General features: G+C 40.2%; 2 protein-coding genes across 2 annotated transcripts in view; one reads left to right on the forward strand and one right to left on the reverse strand.

Moving 5' to 3' along the window:
• The first annotated feature begins 4,864 nt into the window (after window positions 1-4,864).
• The window catches only part of nt5dc1 (5'-nucleotidase domain containing 1), a 61,698-nt gene continuing 42,556 nt past the window's right edge, over window positions 4,865-24,006 (forward strand). The window contains exons 1-6 of the mRNA XM_041976167.1: window positions 4,865-5,363; window positions 7,023-7,114; window positions 11,025-11,096; window positions 11,184-11,293; window positions 11,375-11,454; window positions 11,556-11,637. Coding sequence (XP_041832101.1) covers window positions 5,271-5,363; window positions 7,023-7,114; window positions 11,025-11,096; window positions 11,184-11,293; window positions 11,375-11,454; window positions 11,556-11,637 — 529 coding nt within the window. The 5' untranslated portion in view covers window positions 4,865-5,270. The remainder of the gene's footprint in view (window positions 5,364-7,022; window positions 7,115-11,024; window positions 11,097-11,183; window positions 11,294-11,374; window positions 11,455-11,555; window positions 11,638-24,006) is intronic.
• col10a1b (collagen, type X, alpha 1b) lies at window positions 11,705-16,898 on the reverse strand. Its single transcript, XM_041976166.1, has 3 exons — window positions 16,739-16,898; window positions 16,237-16,372; window positions 11,705-14,150 (listed from the first exon to the last, which is right to left on the reverse strand). The coding sequence occupies exons 2-3, from the start codon at window positions 16,355-16,357 to the stop codon at window positions 12,295-12,297; spliced, it is 1,977 nt and encodes a 658-aa protein (XP_041832100.1). The 5' UTR covers window positions 16,358-16,372; window positions 16,739-16,898; the 3' UTR covers window positions 11,705-12,294.

Below are 24,006 nucleotides of genomic sequence, written 5' to 3' on the forward strand. Positions count from 1 at the left end.
TCTTACAACGTGCACACCTATGACGAGCTACTGGAAAACCAACTGATACAGACATGAAGAATTTCCAAATCTTATATCTCACACAAAAATGAAAATAAATGATGAGTATGTGTTTTACTTTATAGATCCAATGTGATGTCTTGATAAGGCAACAAAGGAAAGCTGGAAATGTCCTGTGTGTGCCTGAGTAAATACAAAGCTTAGAAATGATAAGAAAGGGGTCAGCTGTGGTTTGAAAGGATTATTTTAATAAAAATATTTATAAAAAACATGACAAGAGGTGAACAAAATCAAGAAGACCTGGTTCTTGTTTGCCTGGTCATCTGGTTCAGTCCAGCTGTGGTTAGAAGTGACTGGGTTACATGGTTTAAAAGTTCATTTTTTCCAAAACTAAAATATTAAGCAATCCAAAAGATTTGGTACCCTGTCTAACAACAAAAATAATTGTTATTTGTCTCTGTATATGTCAGAATTCCACTTGTCTACGAAGATACTGTGTCATATGGACAGTTTATTGAAAAATGTGATGTTTTACGTCCTTTAAGAGGATATACGTTTTAGAGAAATGTGGCCATTTGCTGATTGTCCCTAACACAGGCAGCGGCGCCACTGTGAATATCTGGATGGGTGTCCTCATTCCCGGCTAGCTTCAGAACTAACTGCAGTCAGGACAGTTCCAGCAACTATGCCCGTATTTTGTGCCGCCTATGGTTGCAATAACCAGCGCAATATTAAAAGCAGATCACGTGGCATTACCTTTCACAAGTAGTCTAAGTTTATTTATTTATTTATTTATTTATTACCATTGGTTCTTTTTGCATGTCTATGAATTATTGATTTTTTGTGTATATAATATAATATAATATAATATAATATAATATAATATAATATAATATAATATAACTTTCCTTACTTACCCTCAAAAGATATATATTTTATGACTCTCACTATCCCCACCAAACAGCTCTCTAAGTGTAACAATTTTTTTAATAATTAATTAATTATTAAATTATTTAATTAATCAGTTAATTTATTATTTTATATTATATATAATTAATTATATATATAAAATATAACTATATATATATATATCTTCTGTTTCTTCTGTCACTGGGTTCTGGCTTCATGTCTGCCTCATCTGCAGCTTTCTCCAGCACGTGTTTATAGCAGGAAAAAGCCGCTTGTTCATCTGGAACGTGCGAGTGAACACACAGTCAAGCAGAAATCATCTCTGGATGTTCAGACACGTGAAGCAAACTTTGGCATTCCAGCATGACCCAGTGGTTGAGTTACTGGTGGGTCCAGTTCAGGTTGGAGACCACCACAGTGCTGCACCATCTCACCAGCTGTGGCAGTGATGAGTTCTTGAACTTCAGCCCTGGAGGAAAACATTAATGTTGATGCACAGTGGCAGCTGGTGGTGGAAGCAGCGAGGTGCAGTATAACAGTTTTCAGGTTTTCAGGAAGAAACATCTGAAAATGAAGATCTTATAATGTCTTCTTATGCAAAACGATCAAAATATTTGCAGTGATGGAAACTGATGGTTACTTTTATTTGGTTTTTGCAGATCCAGGATGTTTAGGGGTCTTTCCACTTTGTTTATCTCCTAAATGTACATTCAGCTGGATGAACTATAACAGGGAACGCAACAGATATGTCATACTACAGTTTATAAGAAGAAATGAATAGAGGAAGAAAAAATATTTCAGATCTAAATAAGACTGAATTGTTTTCCTGATTGTTTTCACATTTTCTGTTCACTGTTTCTCTTTTGTTTCCTACAAGTAAGATTTGATGAAGATATCTATCCAAACTATTCGGAACGGGTCCCAGGAAGATAGAATTGAAACTCCACATTTACCGTTTTAGTGTTAGAGCATGTTCTGCTCAAGCTTGATCTTCTGTCAGCAGCTTATCTGATCTTCTTCCCACCTTAGTTAAATCACTTCTATTAAAACCTTCTTCAGTACTCAGAAATACGGGCCTGTCTTCTGTCTTATTCTCACCTGTTTTAGGGGTTGTGGAGATTATGGCCTACAGGACTGTGCAGTTTTCCTGCTTCTGAGAATAAAGTTAAAGAGTGCAGTATGAATCTACAGAACAAAGGTTTTAAACAACTCTCATGAGTCTGAACCTCATATTTTGTTGGTTTTCAGTTCATGTTCAGAAGGGCAGTGGGATGAAGTTTGTCACTTATTGCAGGCTGTTCTCACAAATGGTTCATATGATTTAAAAAAAAAAAAAAAATTCATGGATATTGGTAGATATCCTACAAAATCCTGAACCAGAGATAGAGACTTGAGTCTGATATCCAGACTTGAGTCGCACTTAATTCGCATTTCCAGTGAGTTAAGACTCAACTTGAACTCACGATTTGAGACTCGTGAATCTTATTTTTTTAGCTTGGTCTTCCCTCTGTCTGATTTCCCACATGATGTAATTTCACATCAACACATCTATTGCTGCAGCTTCGCTGTTATTTTAAAACTTAATAAAATAAAATGAATAAAATAATAAACTTAATAAAAACGGGCCAGTATAAAAGAAGTAAAAGAGCAGCAAACTGAACCATTTGTGCTATAAAAATCCAGGAAGCTGGATCCACATCCACCTTAAAACACACCTGGAGAGTTTAGTCACTCGAAAGCTTGTTACATACTCCACGAGAAGCAGGAACTTTGTTCTTGTTCTCAAAGCCGCAAGAACTAGAAAAAAGTTTATATTGGTCTGGTTCTCTAATCACAGGGGAGCAGAGGGAATGAAATTCAGCTAACTGGTTCTTTAAGGAGGCAGACATTGTCTCAGTACTGATGTGGTCTACTAAGAGGTTCCTAAACTGCTAAATACACCGATAATTTTTGGTTTTCCAGTTCACAAGGATAGTTTCCTTTGCAATGCATAAGACTGTGAGGACGATGTGTGGAGAGTTATTTACCATGTTAATTTCACCCAAGTCACCTAGTAGACACAGTGTGGGGTTTGCAGGAATATTACATTTAAACCACGCCGACATATCATCTCAAACCTGGAGCAAGAACCTGTGGACGGGTGTGCAGGACCACAAGGCATGGAAGTAGTAGTCAATCGTGTTATCAGTGCAGTGTGAGCAAATATTTAATTGTGACAGACCCATCCTGAACATCCTTTGTCCTTTATAATGAGTTCTATTAAGAATTTTGAATTGTATTAGTTGCGTATTTGAATTTTTAGTCATTTTAAAGGTGTTTAAACATATTTGTGACCATTTATCTTTATTAAAGTTACTGGATAAGTCACCCTCCCATTTTGAAGTTGGAAGACAGATTGAGTCTTCTAGTTTAGATAATAGTCTATATGTTTTTGATAATAGCATTGGGGCATTGAGATTCATAAATTCTGCCATCCTAATAGGTAGCTGTAAGTTTAATTGATTAATGGTATATTTTTTACATATAATAGATTTAAGCTGGTGATATTCTAAAAACTTTTTGCTGCTGATTCCATATTGTGAAGTGAGAATATTAAATGATAAGAAGTTTCCATTTTCTATTATATGTTCTAACTGTTTTATTCCTTTATTTTTCCACTGAGTGAAATTAATCAGCTTTTTGTTTTGCAGGATGTCAGGGTTGTTCCAGAGGTGTATAAGTTTATATGGAAAAAGTGAAGACTTGGTTATTTTTAGAAATTCCCACCAAGCCATTAAAGAGGAACTGATGTTGATGTTATCACTGAAAACAGATAGTTTACTTTAGATAGAACCATCATTTTAACTGTGGCAACCCTCCCCATGAGTGATATGTGTAAGCGCCTCCACCGTGAGAGATCACCCTCTATTGTTTTAAGTAGCTGGACATAATTTAGCTTTGTTAGTTCTGATAACCCGGGAGAAATATTTATGCCTAAATATCTGGTGTTTCCAGACTGTACTGTACTGTATTAGGTATGTTTTGTAGGTCACAGTTAATGAGCATAACAATAGTCTTATTATTGGACAAAAGACAAGTATCAGACTGTGTTCAACAGGATTTTAAGCAAAGTTTATACCATAAATTGAAGCAAAATGTCTCAGAAACTGTGAAACTGACTGTGACGAATATGTAACGTCAGGTTCTTATGGGTTAAAGTAGCTGATAAACTCAGGATCTTTAAGTAATGACATATTAAATCTCCAGTTTCTAGTTGGTAGTTTACTGTTTTTTATTTATCAGAGTGAATGATACTGGTGCGTGATTGCTGATAGTAATGGGATGGAGTTTGAACTTTGTAAAGGGGTGGGGGTTCAAGGCGTGTCTTGGGGGCAGATCTTCATCCATTGGTCAATTAACACTGAGCAGGGAGAGCGGTGCAGCCAATCCTACCTGGTTCAGTCTGGCTCACTTGTTGCCTCAAGAGGGAGATGGAGGTTTAAAGCGGGTAGAACCCCGGCAGAAATGGCTGCCTTTCAACAGGAGATTGTACAGGATCTTCAGCACATCGCTCTTTTAGATGAAACTCACTGATGAGCTACAAATGTGCACAACTAACAAAGGAACAGGCTGAAGGTTCTAGTAATCTTGACTGATCCTCAGCAAATGTTGCTTGGATGGTTGAGATGAAAACTTTTCTAAACGTTCCCCAAATGTCTGCTGAAGGTCACAACTAACCTTTGGAGAACCTTCTCCGACCCGTTGTTTCTCATCCACTGCAGTGGACCAGGGATTTATAAAAGTAAATTAATTTATAAATTATTTAAATGGAAAATTAAATAAACATGAGTACAAATACAAAATTAATACAACTGAAGATGACAGTAGAACTATAAAGTCGTGTCACATTTTATTGGTTTCTTTATGAAAAAACTTTTTAAAACATTTTTGTATAATTTATTGCCAAATCAATTTGTTTATGGCCCTATTTTTTATCTGCATTTACTTTTTTATTTAGGCAGCTTCAGTACTCCATACTTTTCCAGCCCAGCTGTTCAGAAAAGTGGATACGCGGAGTAAATATTTACTAATTTGATTCTGTGCGGCACCCGTACACCCGGAAGCGTCGCCTGTTTTTGCCTCTCTGCCTCCATCTGCTGGATCGCGGGAGTTTCTGCTTCTGATCGCGAGCAAGAAACTTATCGACGTGACAGTTCCGCGACCAGCGCTCCGGTTTCGGTGTCCTGGAATTTTTGTTTTAGCGGTTCCGCGAGCGAAGGTTGGGCGGAGCGGCTCAGGAGCGCTGTCGCGTCCCCGCTGTCTGCGTCGTGCTGCCGTGCGCGAGTTCCTGCTCACGAGCTCTTCTCCCAGCCTCAGCTACGATGAGTGAATACTTCAGCCTGTCGGACTGTGATGTTGTGGGCTTCGACCTGGACCATACGCTCTGCCGGTACCATTTGAAGGAGACCTCCAGGGTGAGTGAGCGCGGTCAGCGCGTGCTGCTTTGCCTTCATACATAACTGTACGGTGGCCACGACGTCCCGATGGATGAGGAAAATATGTGAGCGGTGACTTGTCCGCTCCGTTTCTCCTGATGAAAATGCGCATTGGTGCTGTCTGTGGTTGGATGTGGGGAAGCGGGCTGCAGTCACGCTGCATGACTCACAGGATGATGCTCAGCTGAGGCCGACTGACATCCTCATCCTCACTATGAAGAGCGTTCCTCAGCCTCTGCAGACCCTGCGGTTCACGAGGCCTGAAGCTTAGATCTGTTTGGTTTCAGCTCAGTGTGAGACAGGAGACCTCTGCTGATGGGATTTAGTTGTGTTTAAATAAATCCTGCTGGTGACAGGTGTGTGTTCCAGTCCAGTCAGTTTTCTCGTCCATGAGTGTGAACAACTTGTCTCATTGATAATGGTTCAGATGGTGTGTGTAGACATCCTCAACCTGTTGAAGCCCACGTGCTTCTTTATCATTAATGTTGGCAGATCGTATCTTACCAGCTTCGTGTTTTCAAAACAAAAAGCACCAAAAGGGAGAGCGAATGTTGGAATTAGATGATTTATGATGTGTTTTCTGCTCACACTTTTACACCCAGGGAAAATTAAACAGCTCTTGGTCTCTAAATAACTATCAAATGTCTCCCAGTAAATTATAACTTTTCTCCATTAAGTTTTAATTACTCATCATCAGGAGTTTTGGAAAGGGATGTCAACATTTTCCCCAACTTTAGTTTATACTTTTTGCCCCTTAAACGAAATCTCACCACTTTACAGTGTGCATTCATATTTTTATGAGGGCAATATAAAATATGAATAAAACTAATAAACATAAATACTTAAAATAATTGGAAAAAAAACTATAATGAACTATATTACTAAATAAACTAAAAGTAAGATGAAATTATAATATAAAATATAAAATTATAAGTCAGTACAATAAAATATCAAATAAAATAGTAATATAATAAACCATAGTGTTCAAGAACTGCATTAAACCAGTAACCAGTGCATTAGACACATCTTCATCATCACCAGCACTAGCATCATCATGACATCTGATCCTGTTGTACAAATATCTTGATCATGTGACACGGGAGATATGGAAGGAGCAGACCGTGGCTGGGTTTACATATAATCCTGTTACCTAAAACTTTAGGTACATACTCTAAGTCAGGGGTCTGCAACCTTTCCAATCCAAAAGGCCATTTTTCCCTCAGCCAGCTAAATTAAACTTGTTAGAGATGCAGTTGTTAAGACACCTTTAGGAAAAAGAGATAAATATCTACTAAAGAAAATTTGTTGTAACTTTTGCAGAACCATTTTTTCTATTTTTAGGTTTTAAAATAAAGACAAACATAAAACTTTGCTAAAAGAGGATAGACAGACTTTCTTCTATGAAATGTAGTTATTTGTGGAAAATTAATTATTAATTGGTGGGTATTAATTCAGTGGTACCTGGTATTAAAAAAACAAAGTATTGAATCTGATATTTGGCGGACAGTATGGACTCCAGTGTAGCTTCCAGCTAGAGAAGCTGAGGTAACAGCAAGAAAATCTGGACATTCTGGGCATAATTGTGCAGAAAGTTGCATCCTCATATCGATTCCTCCTTGTGACATCTTGTATTTGCAGCTCATCTATGAGAGTTTTACCCGGTACCTGGTGGAGTATAAAGAATACGACAAAGACTTGCTGAACCTGACTCCTGCTACCTGGGATTTCTGGTGAGTCTACAATAGTGGTTTTCACAACTTTTAAGAAAAAAAACTGTCACAGAAATGCACATAATAAAAATACGTAATGAGCCTTCAGACAGCAGTAAGGGTTCATTTCCCAAAGAATATTCAATAATTATTCCCACTAGATGTCACTCTGTCTCTGTCTGCAACCCGATCTTTTTTGTTTTTGTATAGTCAAAACACAGATATAGTGTTGGTAATAGATTGAAGACTATCCACATTGGGCTTTTTTTTAATTCATGATCGTTCAAAAGAAAACTTATTAAGTAAACATGAGAGCAAAGAAAAGTTTGGACCTCTACTTTCTACTGCTTAGGCCTGGTACACACATTAGTTTTTTTTAATCTGATGAGATTTTTTTTATCTGTTCGAGACCTCACATGTGAAGAAAGAGACGAGGAGACGGGTTTAAATGTAGGTACATCAGGGAAGAAGTGAAGAAATAAGCAGAAACAGAAAAACAATCATCTGTACCTGAGCCGGAAAAGTTGAAAGCAGAATTAGGAAAATTAGAAACATCTCTTAGTTTATGGAAAGTTCAGACAGATGTGTTTGCTGCGATTCTGTCTTTAGTTGTTCTTTTAAATATTTGATTAAACTGTTAAAAAATGTACTGAAGAAGGTTTTTATGAAATACAGTATATAATTGTTTACAAACACACAAACACATTATTACTTCTGCCGAAGCGGAGGTTCAAAAGCTTATGGACAGATTTTGATTAAATTTTTAGGAAATCTCCAAAATGAAATAAAGGAACAACTGATTAGACTTCGGTAGTGATCTGGAGCACTACCTGGATCCAGGAATCTTTTTTTTTAACACTAGAACCGTCAGCATTACATTCTTCCCTAAAACCACTAGAGCGAGTTATTTTGACCACCAGCCGACGCAGCATTAAAATGCTAAAGAAGCCATTTTGTTCTCTTTGAACCTTTTTTCCTCATTTGGAAGTAGACGAAGCTGAAAGCTTTCTTTGCACCACCCGCAGTGCTTTTAATGTTTTATGTAAAGCACTTTGAATAGTCTTTTACTTGAATGTGCTGTAAAAATAAACTTGCCTTGCTTTGCCTCGCACCTCTGGCGCCGCTTCTGCCTATGCAGCTACCTGGGCTACGGCATCTCACCTGAAGAGAGTGAGAGAACTCACTCGTTCAGGGGTTTTCCCCATTAGGTGGTCATCGTCTCCCTCGTGGAATCAGTGGTGACTTCAAGTCGAGATGGTCAACTTCCTGTTTGATTTAAATTGTAGGTCCAAGAATTTTTTTGTAGGTCTTAACCTGTTTCTTGTGTCTACCAAATTTCATCCATGTTGAATGAATGAAATTTGAATGAATGACGTTGAATGTACTTGGTGGGGCTAACTAAATGAAATATTGCAGGGGGCGCTAGAGAAATATCGTCAAATCTACTCAGAATATTTGAACACAGCTCAGTTTGGGGCATAGGTCTCTTCAACCATGCCAAGTTTGGTTCAGATCGTGGGGTTACTCATTGAGGAAAGCAAAGCATGACAAAGCAAAACAAGTCACTTCCTGTTGTAAGTGGGCGGGGCTCTGGCATTGACAAAATTTTCCAATGAGGTGTTCATGAAGAGATTGATATCTAATAACTGAAATTTGGCATAGATTGGTGTCTAAGTGTTGGAATTATATCATTTAGATTTTTCATGGTGAAACATCAAAAGTGAGAAATGTGCTCATACATATAGACTGTGTCCGAATGTGCTCCCTACTTCCTACATAGTGCCCTATACAGGGGTCATGCCATTTTGTCGGAGTGTCCGAATGTCCAGAGAGAAAAAAGTAGGGCACTCAAAATTACCCACAATGCATCTAGAAAAGTAGTGAGCATCGATGGTCACTTGACTGGTCAATACAGACATGCATTGCGGGCAGAAGCTCAACATGGCGCAAGGAGGTGAACAAATTGAGCTGCGCGAAATTACCAATAAGCAAACAAATAAAGAATAAAATACAACATAAGGAATAAAAATAAAAATATTTACACACAACTTTGGATTGGATTTGTAATGACATCTTGATGCGGGTTGTGGTTGCCGTGGTGACGGCGGCAGTCACGTGGTTTGCGGCGAGGAAAAAATAGGCAGCTTCGTGTCCGAATCGCCAAGAGAATGAAGTGTGCTATGTAGTGCAGCCCTATGTAGTGAACGAGGGGTTAGGGAGTAGAGTGGACATTCGGACACAGCCATAGTCAAATAAAGGCTAATGCGGCCTCTTTGAACCAACATGGCCGACTTCCTGTACATTTTAGCCTATGCTTCCAGGCTTTTTTTTTCTCTGCCTCGATGTGTTCTACATGTGTACAAATTTTCATTAAGATTCAAGCATCCCTGTGACCCAAAAAGGATGAAGTCTCTGGCGTGCCAACATAGATCAACCTCTGTCAACCGCCTCTTGTTCAACCTCCCAACTACTCCCTGGGTGCCAAAACATGGCAACCCACTGCTCTCTAGTAAACCTAGATGTGGGTAAAATATAGGAATTATCATATATTTAGATTATCCTGAGTCTGTTACCATGGTAACTGACTGTGACGTAAACCTCCTCGCTGGCAGGTTCATCATGAAGAAACCCTGAGTTTCTACCTGAAGCTGCTGTCAGACGTGGGTTGTCGTAGCAACGTGATTCTGGGGATGGGGACATTTCTTTGACATTGGTAATGCAGAACGGTTTAAAAACACAACTTTGTCGAGTCATAAAGTCCTCACAGCTGTATTAAAAATAAATAGTGTGGAGATCTACTGTTAGTTCCTCTGTCGGCCTCTCTGGATCCCAGCAGACAGTGTCTCCTCACCATCCTCTTCCTCCTCCGGTGATGAAGGACATCAGTCTATTTCAGTATATTTAAACGACTACTAAACACTGAGATATTAATCAGGATATGAGGTGAGACATATACTGTATATGTAAAACAAAATTGTTTATTTTGGGGCGTTTATAATACTAGATGTAGAAATATTTTCAGATTATTTACTTTGTATATCAGCCAGTGTAAAATAGAAATTAAAATGACCAATCATGGTCACCAACTCCAGTCCTCGAGATCCACCATCCTGCAGTGTTTGGTGTTTCCCTGCTACAACACAGCTGATTCGGATCAATGTCTGGTGTAGAAGCTGATAACAAGTTGTTAAAGAACCTTCTAATTTGAATCACGTGTGTTGTGGAAACACTAAAAACCTGCAGGTTGGTAGATCTCGAGGACCTTCCTAAAAGATGTTTTTATTCTTCATCTTCAGTTTCCTCCATGTGTGTTTTTCCCCAGTGGGCCTGAACTAAATAAAACACAGATTTTATTATATCCACCAATATTTTAACCCAGATGCTCCAGTTTTAATCAGGTTAAACATGGACCAGGGGATTCTGACTTCAGCATTGGCTCAGGCAGCAGTTTTCACCCATGATGCATCTCTCTGCAGCAGGTGCAGTTTTCCCTTTTCCCCAGAATTCCTCTCAATACGCCTCGTACACTGCTATGAGAACCTCTTTCTCTAATCGGGTGAAGTAGCTGGGATCTTTTTGTTAGTGGTTACCATGGTTACTCCATGTATTGGAGTAAGTTAACCCTGATTCTTTTTAGACTAGAAGTTAGAGGAGCATGCTTTGTGGAACAGGGCTCAGTGCTGCTGTTATAACTTATCAGAGAAATAAAACATGAAAGTTTCAAAGTTCCCCCAGAAGCTTATTTTTCACTTTACTTGGGGTTGTCTGAAAGCTTGGAGCATTTACCTGCCATAAGTCTTCAAACTAAAGTTTAAAGTAAGCTAAATGATGACAGGCTATTAGCATCTCTGACGAGCTCAGCTGACAGATCTTCATACTATTTATATGGATTATGTATGTGATTCTGTTGGTTTCTGGCTTTTGTGTCCAGTTTTAAAGGGTTAGTTGTGGATCTGGAGGATGGAAACCTTGTGAAGTTGGCTGAAGATGGAACTGTCTTACGGTAAACTCGGGTTTCATCAAGATTTTTGATCGCAGCTCTTTGAAAAACAGCCGTACATTTATGATGCTTCATTTTCTCCTGAAACAGAGCCACACATGGAACCAGTGACCTGAGCACAGAAGAAATCATCAAACACTACGGCCCAAAACGGGAATGGAAGCACTTCAACAGTCTCAGTACCTCCTTCACAAGATCTGGTATAATGCTAACATCCACCAGTATGACCTAAGAACACCTTTACCTTTAACATTTCACTAATTTTATGTTTCCTTTGGCAGCAAAATACTATTTCTATGACAACTACTTTGATCTGCCAGGAGCTCTGCTCTGTGGAAGAGTTGTGGATATGTTGCACAAGGTGAGACATCATGCAGTACTTTTATATTTCATATTAATGGATCTACTTCTTACAGGAAAGCTGAAATGTGTCATATTACTAATGTTTTTCTTTCCCAACAGCGAGGGAATGAGGTGAATTCTGACTTTTGGAAAGACATGGTTGCTGCCATCGACCACAATTACAATACATCTGCATTTAAAGGTATTTATTCAATGCATTCATATTTTATTTTAAAATGTTTTATAAAAGAACGGGACAGACTCAAGGATATTTTTCAAAGTCGAACTTTTATTCCATGTTTTGGTCCGTAAGTGGTACATAACTTAACACATCCAATGGGATATAGTTTAAAAAAGAAAGAATAGTTTCAATTTCTCATCTCAGTTTTTTTTGGTGGTTGTGAGAATGTCTTGATCTCTAATAACATATATTACAACAGTTTTGTGTATGTTTTGTATGTATAATTCAGGAAAACCGCTTAGACAACAGACATTGATAAAAACAAACACAAATAATAATAAAAAAAAAACCAAAACAACATGTTGTAAATGTTCCAGGCAGTTGTAGAGCACCACTTAAGATATCTTACAATATTGTTCCATGTTTCTGACAATTGCTAAGACACACACAGGATAAAGGGATTAATTTGACTCCTAAAACTTTAGTCAGCATATACGTCACAGTCAATCAAGTTAATTTGTTAGTAAATTGAAAACATTTGAAGATATGAACGAGGCAGTTAAACTTGTACAACTTTCAGCCAATGTACAATCTTAATTATGAATGTTGTAAACTGATCTATTCTTCTGAGTAGTTCAATGTGTTGTACGCTTGTTAGATTTATTGGGATTTGTGAAATCACGTTGAGGCAATTAAGAACCCAGAGAAACCGCAGTGAACATTGTCTGCAGCAAATACACCACTGCTCTCCTCATCGGGGATCTGGACATAGACTCTGTCGCCTGTATACAGCATGAGGACAGCACTGCCTGCCATCTGGTCTAGGAAGCCCTGGTTGTACTCGTCATAGATGAAGACAAGAGGCTGGTCGTTTTGGTAAAGGGCCACCAGTGCATTGGCACCATTGACATGAATATGGAAGCTGAAATAGTACAGGCCTGGGATCTGGCAGGTGAACACACCTGTGCTGGGGTCGTAATGGTTTTCCCCGTTGTACAAAACCTGGCTGAATGCGATAGGGGCTCCAGCTGAAGGATAGGCGGTGGTTAGCATGGCACTAAAGGCAGACATGGGAGCCTTCATCATTTCATGGGGCACTACAACCTCATGGGACTTGACTGGCATGCTCTTCTCATGGTGGTAGACCACCTCTCCTGGTGGACCAGGTAGACCAGGTGGACCAGCAGGCCCAGGGCGACCATCTTGACCTCTCTCACCTGGAAGTCCAGGAGCACCCATAGGACCAGCAACTGCTATAGATGCTGGGCCAGGTTGACCAGGTTTACCAGGAGCACCTGGATGGCCCTTGTGTCCAGGGAGGCCTGATGGACCAGTGGGACCAATTGGTCCCATAGGTCCTGGCATTCCAGATTCACCACTTTTACCTGGTGCTCCAGAGGGACCTGTGTGTCCTTTTGCTCCAGGCAGTCCATTTGCCCCAGGAGATCCTGGGAAGCCAGCAGCACCTTGTGAACCCTTTGGTCCCTGAGCACCATTATGACCTGGAATTCCTGGGGGACCTACTGCTCCGGGAGTACCTGGTTTTCCAGTTAAACCATGAGCTCCCTGCTCACCTTTGGTTCCTCTTGGCCCTGGTGCACCTACCATTCCAATATCACCTTTGGGTCCTACAGGACCTGGCTCACCCTGGAATCCTCTTGCACCCTGTGGCCCAGCTGGGCCAATAGGACCAGGACCACCAGGCTGACCGGTAAATCCAGTTGGGCCTGGCTCTCCCTTCTGACCAGTAGTTCCTGGAGTACCGGGGGCTCCTCTGCTTCCTGGAATTCCTGGTTCACCAGTTTTCCCAACACCTGGCATGCCAGGGGAGCCTGGCTGACCAGCAGGACCCTGTGGACCCTTAGGCCCAGTAGGTCCAGTCATACCTGGGGTACCATTCTGGCCTGCCTTTCCTGGTGCTCCTATGCCTGGAGGCCCAGTATGACCCTTCAACCCTGATGGACCTGCTGGCCCAGGAGCTCCATCTCTTCCTGGTGTACCAGCCTTACCGGGTTCCCCAGGATAGCCAGGGGTACCAGGCTGACCAACTCCTGCTTTGCCAGGCATACCACTTGGGCCCATTGGCCCCACTGGACCTGCTGGTCCTTGTACACCCGGAACACCAATGCCTCTTTCTCCTTTGAGACCAGGAATACCAGGGATACCGGGGTGTCCCTTCAAGCCAGGCTCTCCTCTTGGACCCATTGCACCAGGGAGTCCAGCTGGTCCAGATTTTCCAACAGCAGAAAGTCCAGCAGGTCCAGGGGTTCCTGATGGACCTGTGGGTCCTCGAGCACCCATTGGTCCAGTTGCACCGGGGGCACCTCTGTCTCCAGGAATGCCAGGAGCACCTGGTTTTCCAGGGCCACCTGGGGTACCAGGTTTACCTACTTGGGAGTGGCCAGGTGCTCCAGGAGGTCCTGGAGGGCCCCTTGGTCCTGTGTGTCCAACGCCATTTTCTCCAGGAGGCCCGGGCGGTCCCATTGGTCCTGGCTTACCAGGAGCACCCGCTGGTCCTGGGTGTCCTTTGACAGCTAGAGAATAAAAACAAAACAGGAAGTGATGAAATTATTCCAGAATTAACCTCATAATCTATTCACTGGCATAGCTGGTTAGCTTTTAGAGTAAAAAGTGCAGAGCTTGATCCTGGAATAACCCAGACGTTGGTGTCCTTTTCCACCATAGCCTGATTTCAAACGCCTTTCCCAGTGATTGTGGAATGAGCTGTGTTGATGTTTTTCTCAGGAACGCTGATTTGAGAAGGTGTTCTCACTACATTCACATTTGTGGACACAGGATTCAGCACACCAGCCTTGTGTTGTGCCGTTGGCCCTGATTTCCCTGCACTGTGATGAACCCATTAACTTCCCCATCATCTTAATGCATTTTCTTCTGTATATGTAGAGTTTAAATCAAAGGCTAAATGAGTGCATTTGCACTAAATGAGTTATTCTGTACTATCACAAAGTCAGTATATCCTTACAAAAACACTTCTATCCCATTGTGTGACTCTAGTTAGCGAATATGATATATTATGACAGAATGGTAATGTCAAAGATGGGCAGTGATTAAAAAAGACAGGTTGCATGTCATTCCTCAATTTACTCCTGAATTCTTAGGATTTTGTCTAATTTTTTTTCTGATTGGACACTCAAAGATGTTATTGCTTGATGTTAGGATTGTTGTAAAATAAAATATAAAAACTGACATTAATCAACTAGAAACCTAAATGTTTGGCTTCAGTAAGAACTGCAATAATACTGCATTCCTTTGTAAGATCATAGTTACGAGAGGGGAAGGAGGACTTGTCAGTCTGGCAAACAGTACCGACCTCTCCTGTAAAATGGTGTTTTGGGGAGAGAAGAGGCTCTGACAGGGCTGTCATTTTCCAGCCACATAAGGGCCGTGCCTGAATCCCAACATGGGATGTTTGTGCCAAACGTGGACCTTTTGGCAGTCGGCAATACCACAAACTGAAGGTGATGATACTGGCTGCAGTGACTGACCAGGACCTGAACTTCAAACTAAACACAGTGTGGTGTCCTCATGCAGGCTCAGTTAGATTGCATTAGGTAAACACTGCTGTGTGCAATTGTGATTTTTCTCACTCATTTTGGTTTACAGTGGAAGCTCCAGCCTCTCTGTCTGAGTTAAGCTGCAGTAAATTAGCTGTGGTTTGTTTGTTAGATTTGCTCGTTTGAACTTGGCTGCTGTTATTTTTATTTTTCTCTCTTAACTGCTGTGATTTTGGTGCCACCAGGCCGTTGGGCAGGGTGTGGCTGGACCGTGGTAGCAGCATCTGTTTTGGAGATTTGTCAAATATGAGTTTTCATTGTTTTCTTGTAGAGTCGTGTAATTAAACCACATCAGGGCATCGTTAGTGCTAAAAATGGATTCTTTTTGACTGGATGCAAAGTTTCGCTCCTTGTTTATTTGGAGTAGAATGTGTAACGTTTGACATCCTTGCAGGACCATCATGACCGCTTCTGTGCTCTTTTTCCTGTAATTATTAACCTAGCCCTGCTTCAATCTGTAATTACGCACAGCACAAGAAGTCTTGTAGAGTTTTACCCCACCTCACAGCAGGTAAATGAACCTGCTTGTGTGAAATTTAGGGATGATGATAAGGATAATGATGATGAGGATAATGACCTGATTTTGCAGCTAACTGAACAAGACTGAGATTTTCAGGTAAGTGGTAAAAGTTATGGTTGGATTTCACAGCTCAGCCAGCAGCAGTTAAGCATCACAGCGACTCATGAAACTTTAGGCATTACTGTAAATAATATTTATGATTTAGTGGGTTAGTAGTAGTAGTGGAGAGAGAAGACTTTGGGGCGTCCTGGCAGTTTTATAGTAAAAACATCTAAAAATGATTTGCTCTGCTTTAAGTCTTTACATTTTCAGTTAGAAAGGCAAAAAATTGCAGTGAATACAGACATATGGGCACACAGTAGCTGCTAGATTTGTTTTGCAGAAGAACCTGCAGCAATCTGAAAATGGGCTTTGCCTGATTTTATTCAATATACTAAAAATGGAAGTTTCATTTTAATTCTGGTAGATTGCACAAACATTTCATTCTGATAAACGTAAAAAAAAAATTAAAAAGGGGGGACTTACGCTGGCTCTTGACGGGGGCTTGGTACGGAGTCTTTTTCACTTTGGGGCTATAGTACCTTTCAGGGGTCGCCTCAGCCAAGGCCAGGAGGACAAGAAGGAGGCTCGTTACCCTCAAGTCCATCTTTTGAAGCTAAACCTGCAAATCCAGGAAAAACATCACTTAACAAAAAGAAAGTTGTGGTATTTATTCCAAAGCAGCTGATGACGTTATTGTAGTCTGACATCTGTAATGTGGAAGAGTTGGAGGAGGCTGATGGCTAAAAGCGAGAAGCTACGGTGAAAAACATCTAGAAATCACCTGTCTGATCTGTTAATATTCAGTGTTTTTATTATCTTACAAGAAAGACAAATTAGAGGAAATATAATCTGTGTTTAGGTCAAGAGTCATCATCCATAACCATCGTTTTCCCTGCTGCCATTAGCACTCCACCTCCAGCCATCCTCTCATTCAGAGCCATGCTGCAGCTGGGATCCCCCCAATCTCATGCACTCATGCACTTACCTTGAAGGTTTGCTCTCCAAGGAAAAATTGGGGGAAATCGGTAAGGTTCTGTCCCAGCACTGTCCTCGTATATCCTTAGTTGGTGAGTCTGTCTGCCTGTCTGAGTGGCAGCTGCTGCTTCCCAGGGCAGTGGGAGCAAGGTATTTATACCGAGCTGGTCTCTAGCATCGTGGAGGATCTACCTCGCGTAGAAGGCCGCCCTGCTCTGATGTCATCTTTAATGATGGGTGCCATTCCCAAGGAGGCCTGTCACTTCAGGGTGGCGGACCGCCCTCCTCTGCTGGTCTCCTCTCTCTGCCTATGTGGAGCAGCAGGGAGGGGATTCCTGTCAGACTCCCCCTGGGTGATATTTTCACTGCTTCTGTGTTGCTTTGTCTCATTAAGGTTGAATTAGTGAACCATGGCTGTACAGAAACACCTTTAGACATTTATACAACACTTTTTTTCATCTTGTTGTTTTTTTCTTTTTTTTTTTTAACTGACGACAGTTTAAGCTCAAATTTTAGTTCCCTAAACATGACAAACATTGGTGATGTATCTTCTAAAATTATGCCTTGTTGCATTATGCTTTTCTAGAAAAGTCAGAGTTTAGTAACAATTTTTTTCAACTAACTGTGCAAAGTAAAACTTGTTTTAATTTGACTTTCTTTAAAACTATATAATTGCACCCAGATTTTAATGTTTGCTGGAAGTCATTATGTTTTTAACTGTAATTTAACTACCTCTCAGGCTTCTGTGAATATGTTACCCGTCAAACGCTGATTTCTGATTAAATTCCACGTTATAAATCCTGCCATGCTGTTGGCAGATCTGTGTATTGTCTGGATTTTTATAAACCAGTGTGAGGTGTGATTTAGAGATCCACAGTACAGCTTTCAGACACTAGGAGGCAGAAGTGAGTTTGTTCTGAGATTCTTCTTCCTGTGAGGAAGTCACTGTAACAGTTGGCTTTTATTTGTGCACAGGTATATGATATTAAGCTTTGATGCATACTCATAAACTCATTCTGAATACATAAGAAGTATCTGTTCTACGTGTATCTACTCATTTCCTGTCCTCTTACTTTGATTTAAAGGCTATCAAGACACAGAAAACTCTGACATATTTCAGTAACTGAATAAAGACCAGATCATTTAAAGTAGCACTACGTAACTTTCTGACTTTAAAACTTTGTGCTTCTGAATCATTTAGATGGCATGGTAATGTTCATTATGCAAATTTCTGAGACATCATTGCCCAGCTTTTTTTTTCTCATCCCAGTGCATCACTTTTTACAGCAGCATTTCACTTGATAGCACCACACCACACGCCAGCAACTGAATATCAACACACCGGCTGTTTTGAATGCACACTCTACTGTTCTTCTGCTCTGCTCCTGGTACAATGCACCCATGATTAGTGCCTCCATGTTGTCTTTCAGGCCAGTTCTATCTAGCCCGAAATGACTTCTTGATAGTGGTGACATGTTGTTCGGGACTTGTTCCTCCTCCTAGTTGGGTTTCAACTGCCTGAGGAACCTGATGCATTTCTAGATTTTTGCTGTTTTGTCTGGTGTTTAAAAAGTCCTAAAGGAAGTATTTTACATAACTGACCTGACTTTCTTTTCCTCCCAGTGAAGTTTGGCTTCCAGTGCTTCGTTGAGGGGTGAGTTTGAGGTGATGTGACATTAGGAATAATGCCCTGCTCATTAACTGTAGTGTATAAAGCTGTGATTGGTCCAGCTTTAGTGTATCTGGTTTTGGTAGACCCTTTCCTTCCTCTTGACCATATCATTTAAACTACCAACATCCCAGCAGCCACAGATGAGCACTGAGCCAGGCCATGGGCACCCTTGGTAAACTGAATGAAATGATAGAGTAGTGGATAGGTGGAGTCAACATTTAGTAACTTCATAAGCTGCAGATGTGCCACTGCAGCTCACCATGAAAGTGGCTGTGACCACAGTAAGGCATGGCTGCATTTCACTGCATTGGGATTTTTTTGTCTTGTTTTGTTTTTTTTGGTGTGCCAGAATTATTACCTCCATTTCTAAATCTGTATATTATGTGGGTTTAATGTAAATGGCCACTTAGATTCACATACTGTTTTTGGGTAAGCTCATGCTTTGCATGGCAGAAAGTAGTCACAGAGCATAAACATGCAATTAGGAGAGGCGATTAACTGAATGGAGAGCGTTTCTAACAAAACAATGTTGAGTCTCCTGAGTGATTTCAGGCCCCTCTTGATGGCAGGGTGGGTGGTATTTATGAAGGGTCGACTATAACCATTGTTATGGATGGGACTTAATGCGAGCTCAGTGGCTTTAATTAAGAAGCTGCTGTCCAATATGCTTCTAGCTTATCTGCAAATAATTGTTTTCTTAATTCTGAAGAAAAATATCTTGCACTCTTGTTGTCTTTTTAATGATAAAACCAAACCATTTGTGTATCCTTTTTCAGGGTTTTATGGTATTTTAAAGTAGTGCGTGCATCTTTTACCGCTTCAGACTGTTGCTAAACAATAGACTGAAACTATTTAATGGAATTTATTGAACGTACCACTTTACTCCACACTCATGGTGCCATTTTATGTTCTGAGACCTCTGGCATGCAGAATGAAGGAGCCAGAGATTGAACCACCACCATAGCTACTCTGATTTCTCAGCTGGCAATTTTTGGAAAACCTAAAAAAAGTTTTTTATTTATTTTTTTTTTTTTCTTATTTTTATTTTTTGTAAATTTAAGGATTTATTCTGTACAATATATTTATATATATATATATATATATATATATATATATATATATATATATATATATATATGACTGACCTCAGAGTCCCCAACACAGTTATCTGGCCACAATATTTGTCTATTTTTCATCCATTTTTTTGTATTGAAATATAAAAGGAACCCCTAAAAGACTGGCTTAATTGATTCATAGTGGCATGTTATCTAGTCTAAGACTTCAGTGATATGTTTTTGGTGTTCTTGGCAGGGCTGTTGATTGCAGGTTTTCTTCTCTGAATTTTCTTTTACACCTTGTTCAGTATTTTTCTGTCTGAACTCTTTTCCTTTCAGGTTGTCCTGGATCTTGAGAGGATAAAGGAAATAATTACAGGTTAATGAGCAGAAGCTAACAAGGAAGAGTGGACAGCATGAGCTAAAGATAGTGTGTTGGAGTTTAGAAGTGATAGTGGCTCAGATTTAACATTTTAATATGCCGAATTTGCCACTAAGAGGCACTTGGAGCTTTATGAATGGAAGAACTGAAGCTGGACCTCCTAGTTGTGTGTTGGCTGCAATTACAGGGGCCCAAAGACAAAAATCTTGGTTGGAAGCCTGACCAGCCTGACGGAGGCTAAGTGCAATTCAGAATAGCAATCACTAGCTTTCACTGCATCCTTCTGGATTTGTTTCTTTTCTGGGAGTTATTATGAAATTATGGGAAAGCCGTTCTCGTTTGAAAGGAGAATTAAAGCCAGAGATGTTGAAATGCTCGGTTGCCTAATCAGATTTTACTCCAATTTTAGGATTTATTTTAGGAACAGGTAATGAGTTACTTTAGAGCTAATTAATTTAATCAAAGCTAAGTGAAAGCTTTAAATACTTTTTCATTTTTACTGTACCGCTCCCTTCAGCTCATACTCAGCAGTTTTAATGTAGTTGTGTTAAATTCTGTCTCTCAGCAACTTTTACATCACTGTGTTATGATATAAACAGCAAAAGGCACCAGGAAGGTCGATTCTATATGAAAGCTGATTTAATCTTTTTTAAAGGCTTAACATTAAATGTAAAAGTAAATATCAAACTTAACATTAAGTCTAAATATATTTTACTGCTTTTCTTATTTGACAAACTGGACAGCAGCTGACACTTCTGGTCAACATCATCTACAAAATCTAACATTTTACAGAGCTGCCGGTCCAAAAAAAAAAAAGGCTCCCTTTAGATTTAACTAAGCTAACAGGTAGGAGCCTCCTATTGGATCATTCCTGCAGGGTGGTCATCTTCCAGCTGCAACAAATTTTTTAACCCCAACTGATGCAATGAGCAGCTTCTTATTTCTCAAACAACTATGTGGAAAGACACATCCTGTGGTCGTAGAAAATATATTGGTCTGTTCCAGAAGGCTCAGGTCACTGGCATCCAGCAGAAAAAACATCTAAGGAGGAGCAGAAACTAGTAGAACTGGGTTAAGAACTGTCCAACCATTATTAAAAACCGAAGGATGGTGGGGAACCATCGTCTTCCAGGAAGAAATGTGGTCAGAAAAACATCCTGAATGATGGTGATCGATGATCACTGAACTGTTTGGTGGAATCAGATGGAAGAAAAACAGCAGTAGAACTCAGGACTATGTTTAATAGTGAAAGTTAGGCCACATGAACAATGTGAAGGAACTTAAGGGACTGAACAGCTGTGTAGCCATAGGAAAACCACTAATCAGTGAGGCTAACCTGTAGGGCTGCTCGATTATGGGAAAAATGATAATCACGATTATTTTTATTGAAATTGAGATTTGATTGACATTAAACATAATGATATATGTTTAATGTATGACTAGTAATGTCAACAATCCAGTTTAAAGACATATCTCTAAGCTCATCTTTTCTTAATCTTCCATTTATTTAAAAAAGATTTTGAAGGCTAAAAAATGTACTGAAACATTCATTAGTTCATTCTTCACAGATCTTCACATTAGTCCTCATTCTTCCTGAATACAGCTGTAATCTGACTATAACTTCGCTTTGGGCTCTGCATCAGATCCAGGGAAATATAGATTCAGTATCACGTTCTGCAGGCAAGGGGAAAACAATAACAGCGTCTCATTGATGGGTCGCTGTGGCTCTGTCCTACAACCAGCAACTCTAAATCAGTTTATGAAAACAGAGATAAACTCCTGAACATTTTTGTCTGTGATGTTTGGAGAATCTGCCAGCTGCCGTCACTCTTTCCATTTTTGTCTTTGTGCTCCATAATTATTCTGAGTCCTGCGTAATTTGGTAAACACCGGCACTTCTTCCACAAAAACACACACATAATAGCGCTGGAGCTGTTAAGACGTTGGGTTTGGCCCCAACACTTTTTTTAACCACTAACACCACCTCCGTAGTGAGTTATCCCAGAGACACCAAGGACTAGAGGAATGGATGCAAAGGAGAATGAACTTCTGATGCAACAAACAAAGCAAGAGGTTCATAGTGAAGAAACAACTGGCCTTTAACCCATGGCACTGTACAAAGTCTAATTTTTGGCATTTGGAGGAAAGATGTATCTGTCCTGTCGGGGGATGTCATTTTCTAGGGAAAAGACTGGATATAGTTCTCAGTATAGTTGGTAAATTCTTTCTCTGGATGATGCGGTATCATGAACATAAAGTATGCAGAAAACACACCTCACAGTTGACCTTCCAGGGCCATCAGGGTGCAGCTCGGTGTCACTTCTGACTGTAAAACTGAACAAACAGCAGCAATGTGACAATTACGTTGGACCACGCGGATAAATGTACACTGCTGGGAAGTCACTCATTCATTCATCTTTCATACCCACTAGAGAGAGAGAGAAAATTTTAATCAGATTAATCACACCTTACAAAGTGATCCTGATTAATCACGACTATGCCTGAAATATGCCCGTTCTTACTATATTGTAGAAAGAGCAAGCATACTTTGTTAGTGAAGGATTCTGCTCTGATTTGTATTTTAGAGCCTCATTCTCTCTCCACATTCATGGCGTCTAAATGATCAGACCTGTGTCTCCAACATCTGCACAGCACCAGTGATCTAGAGAAGACGTCTCCTCGCTTCCTTTAGCTGTTTAACTCTCACTAGAAATCTGAACCTGATCATCTTCACACATGTGTGCATGTCTGTCTGATGACTAGTAGATTTACAGCTGAGTTACCAGCCAACCTCATGTATACTGAAAAGTTATAGGAAAAAAATGAAAACACTATCGAATTGAAAAGGGCTGCTGTTATCAACATGTTTCATTCTTCAGCTTCAGTGACGTGGATCTGATTGACATGAGACTGATAAATTTAGCTTTCTATTGCTAGTGCGTCCACAAACAATACTTTTGATTAAATATGTGCCGTGTGAACCCTGAACCGTTAGTTTCCTCCTTCTCAGCTGAATGGTAAAGACCTTCACTTCCTGGATATTCTCCATTATCCTGGTCCTGGTTTATAATAATCATGCACTTCTTATTGCGTTATCGTATCCACTCTGGTAACTTGTGTGCTCTCCTGGACTCTGTGTGGATTCTCCTCACCAGGCCGCCCTCTGAGCTCACATTTGTTGTTTTTGTCGGTTTAGGTTTTATTTTAGGTGTTGGGCTGGGGAGGATCCCCAAGAACCATTCTTAGCACAGTGGGAGGAATGTGTGAAGAAGTTCAGAAGCATTTGGTTCTTGTTTTTTTTCTCCTCCAATCCAGAGAAACCAACCCCTCAGCAGAAAAGGAGCAAGTCACAAATTGCTTTCATCTCACAAGCAGTATAAATATCTCTGGTTTGATGAAAAGATAGAACAAATAGATGTGAATTTGGATATAGTGAAGGCCTTAATAATCATTAGTGAGGCTTAATATACACTCCAGAGAAAACATGCACATTTAGCTGAGTGCTGTTTTTCTTTATATTTAGGTTCTGTAACACAGGAAAGTGAACGGCTGGATCTGGTAGCATAAGCATCTGGGTGTTTTATTAAGAATGGTTGTTTATTAAGTGTTTCAAATTGTGCTGTACTTTGGTTTGGTTTGGTTTTGGTCGATTAAACTCTTCATAAAATGTGAAAAACCTCAAAGGGAGTTGTTTATAGGAATGCCAGAGAAGGAAAACGGAGGCTGTGGAAGAATGATGAGAAGCTCCGGATCTGCTGTCTTTTAGCTGTGCTGAGGTTTTTAAACATGAAGTTAAAGGTTGCTGTGCTGAGATCCGAAACTGACTTACAGAGTGAAGTTATCTGTGTACGGCACTTTTATGGACATTTGAAAATACTTGAAGATTGAAAAAAGACCAGAAAACAGGGTTTAAGACCTGTTTCATGTCATGTAAAGGTAACCAGCTCCATTGTGAGCATAGTTGTTCACATAAACCTCATTTCTAACAAGAAGTTCAGATCAGGACGGTTTGGTTCAGTAAACCCTGATCTCTTTCGTTTTCACCGCCGACCATACCCTTACCTGGCAGGTGGGGTATAAGCTGGGTGGAATTAGATGTATCAGCTACATAATAGCACAGTGTGATACCTTCTCTGATTTATAATGAAGAAAAGATGACCTACAACCAA

The sequence above is a fragment of the Melanotaenia boesemani genome, chromosome 22, assembly GCF_017639745.1.
Source record: "Melanotaenia boesemani isolate fMelBoe1 chromosome 22, fMelBoe1.pri, whole genome shotgun sequence".
Lineage (NCBI taxonomy): Eukaryota > Metazoa > Chordata > Actinopteri > Atheriniformes > Melanotaeniidae > Melanotaenia > Melanotaenia boesemani.

What these genes read in the sequence shown, in the direction of transcription:
- col10a1b (XM_041976166.1), bottom strand. Translation starts at nt 16,357, where the DNA reads ATGGACTTGAGGGTAACGAGCCTCCTTCTTGTCCTCCTGGCCTTGGCT. An exon ending in AGCCCCCGTCAAGAGCCAGC is followed by an intron (nt 14,151 to 16,236) that starts GTAAGTCCCCCC and finishes TTTATTCTCTAG; the next exon opens with CTGTCAAAGGACACCCAGGA.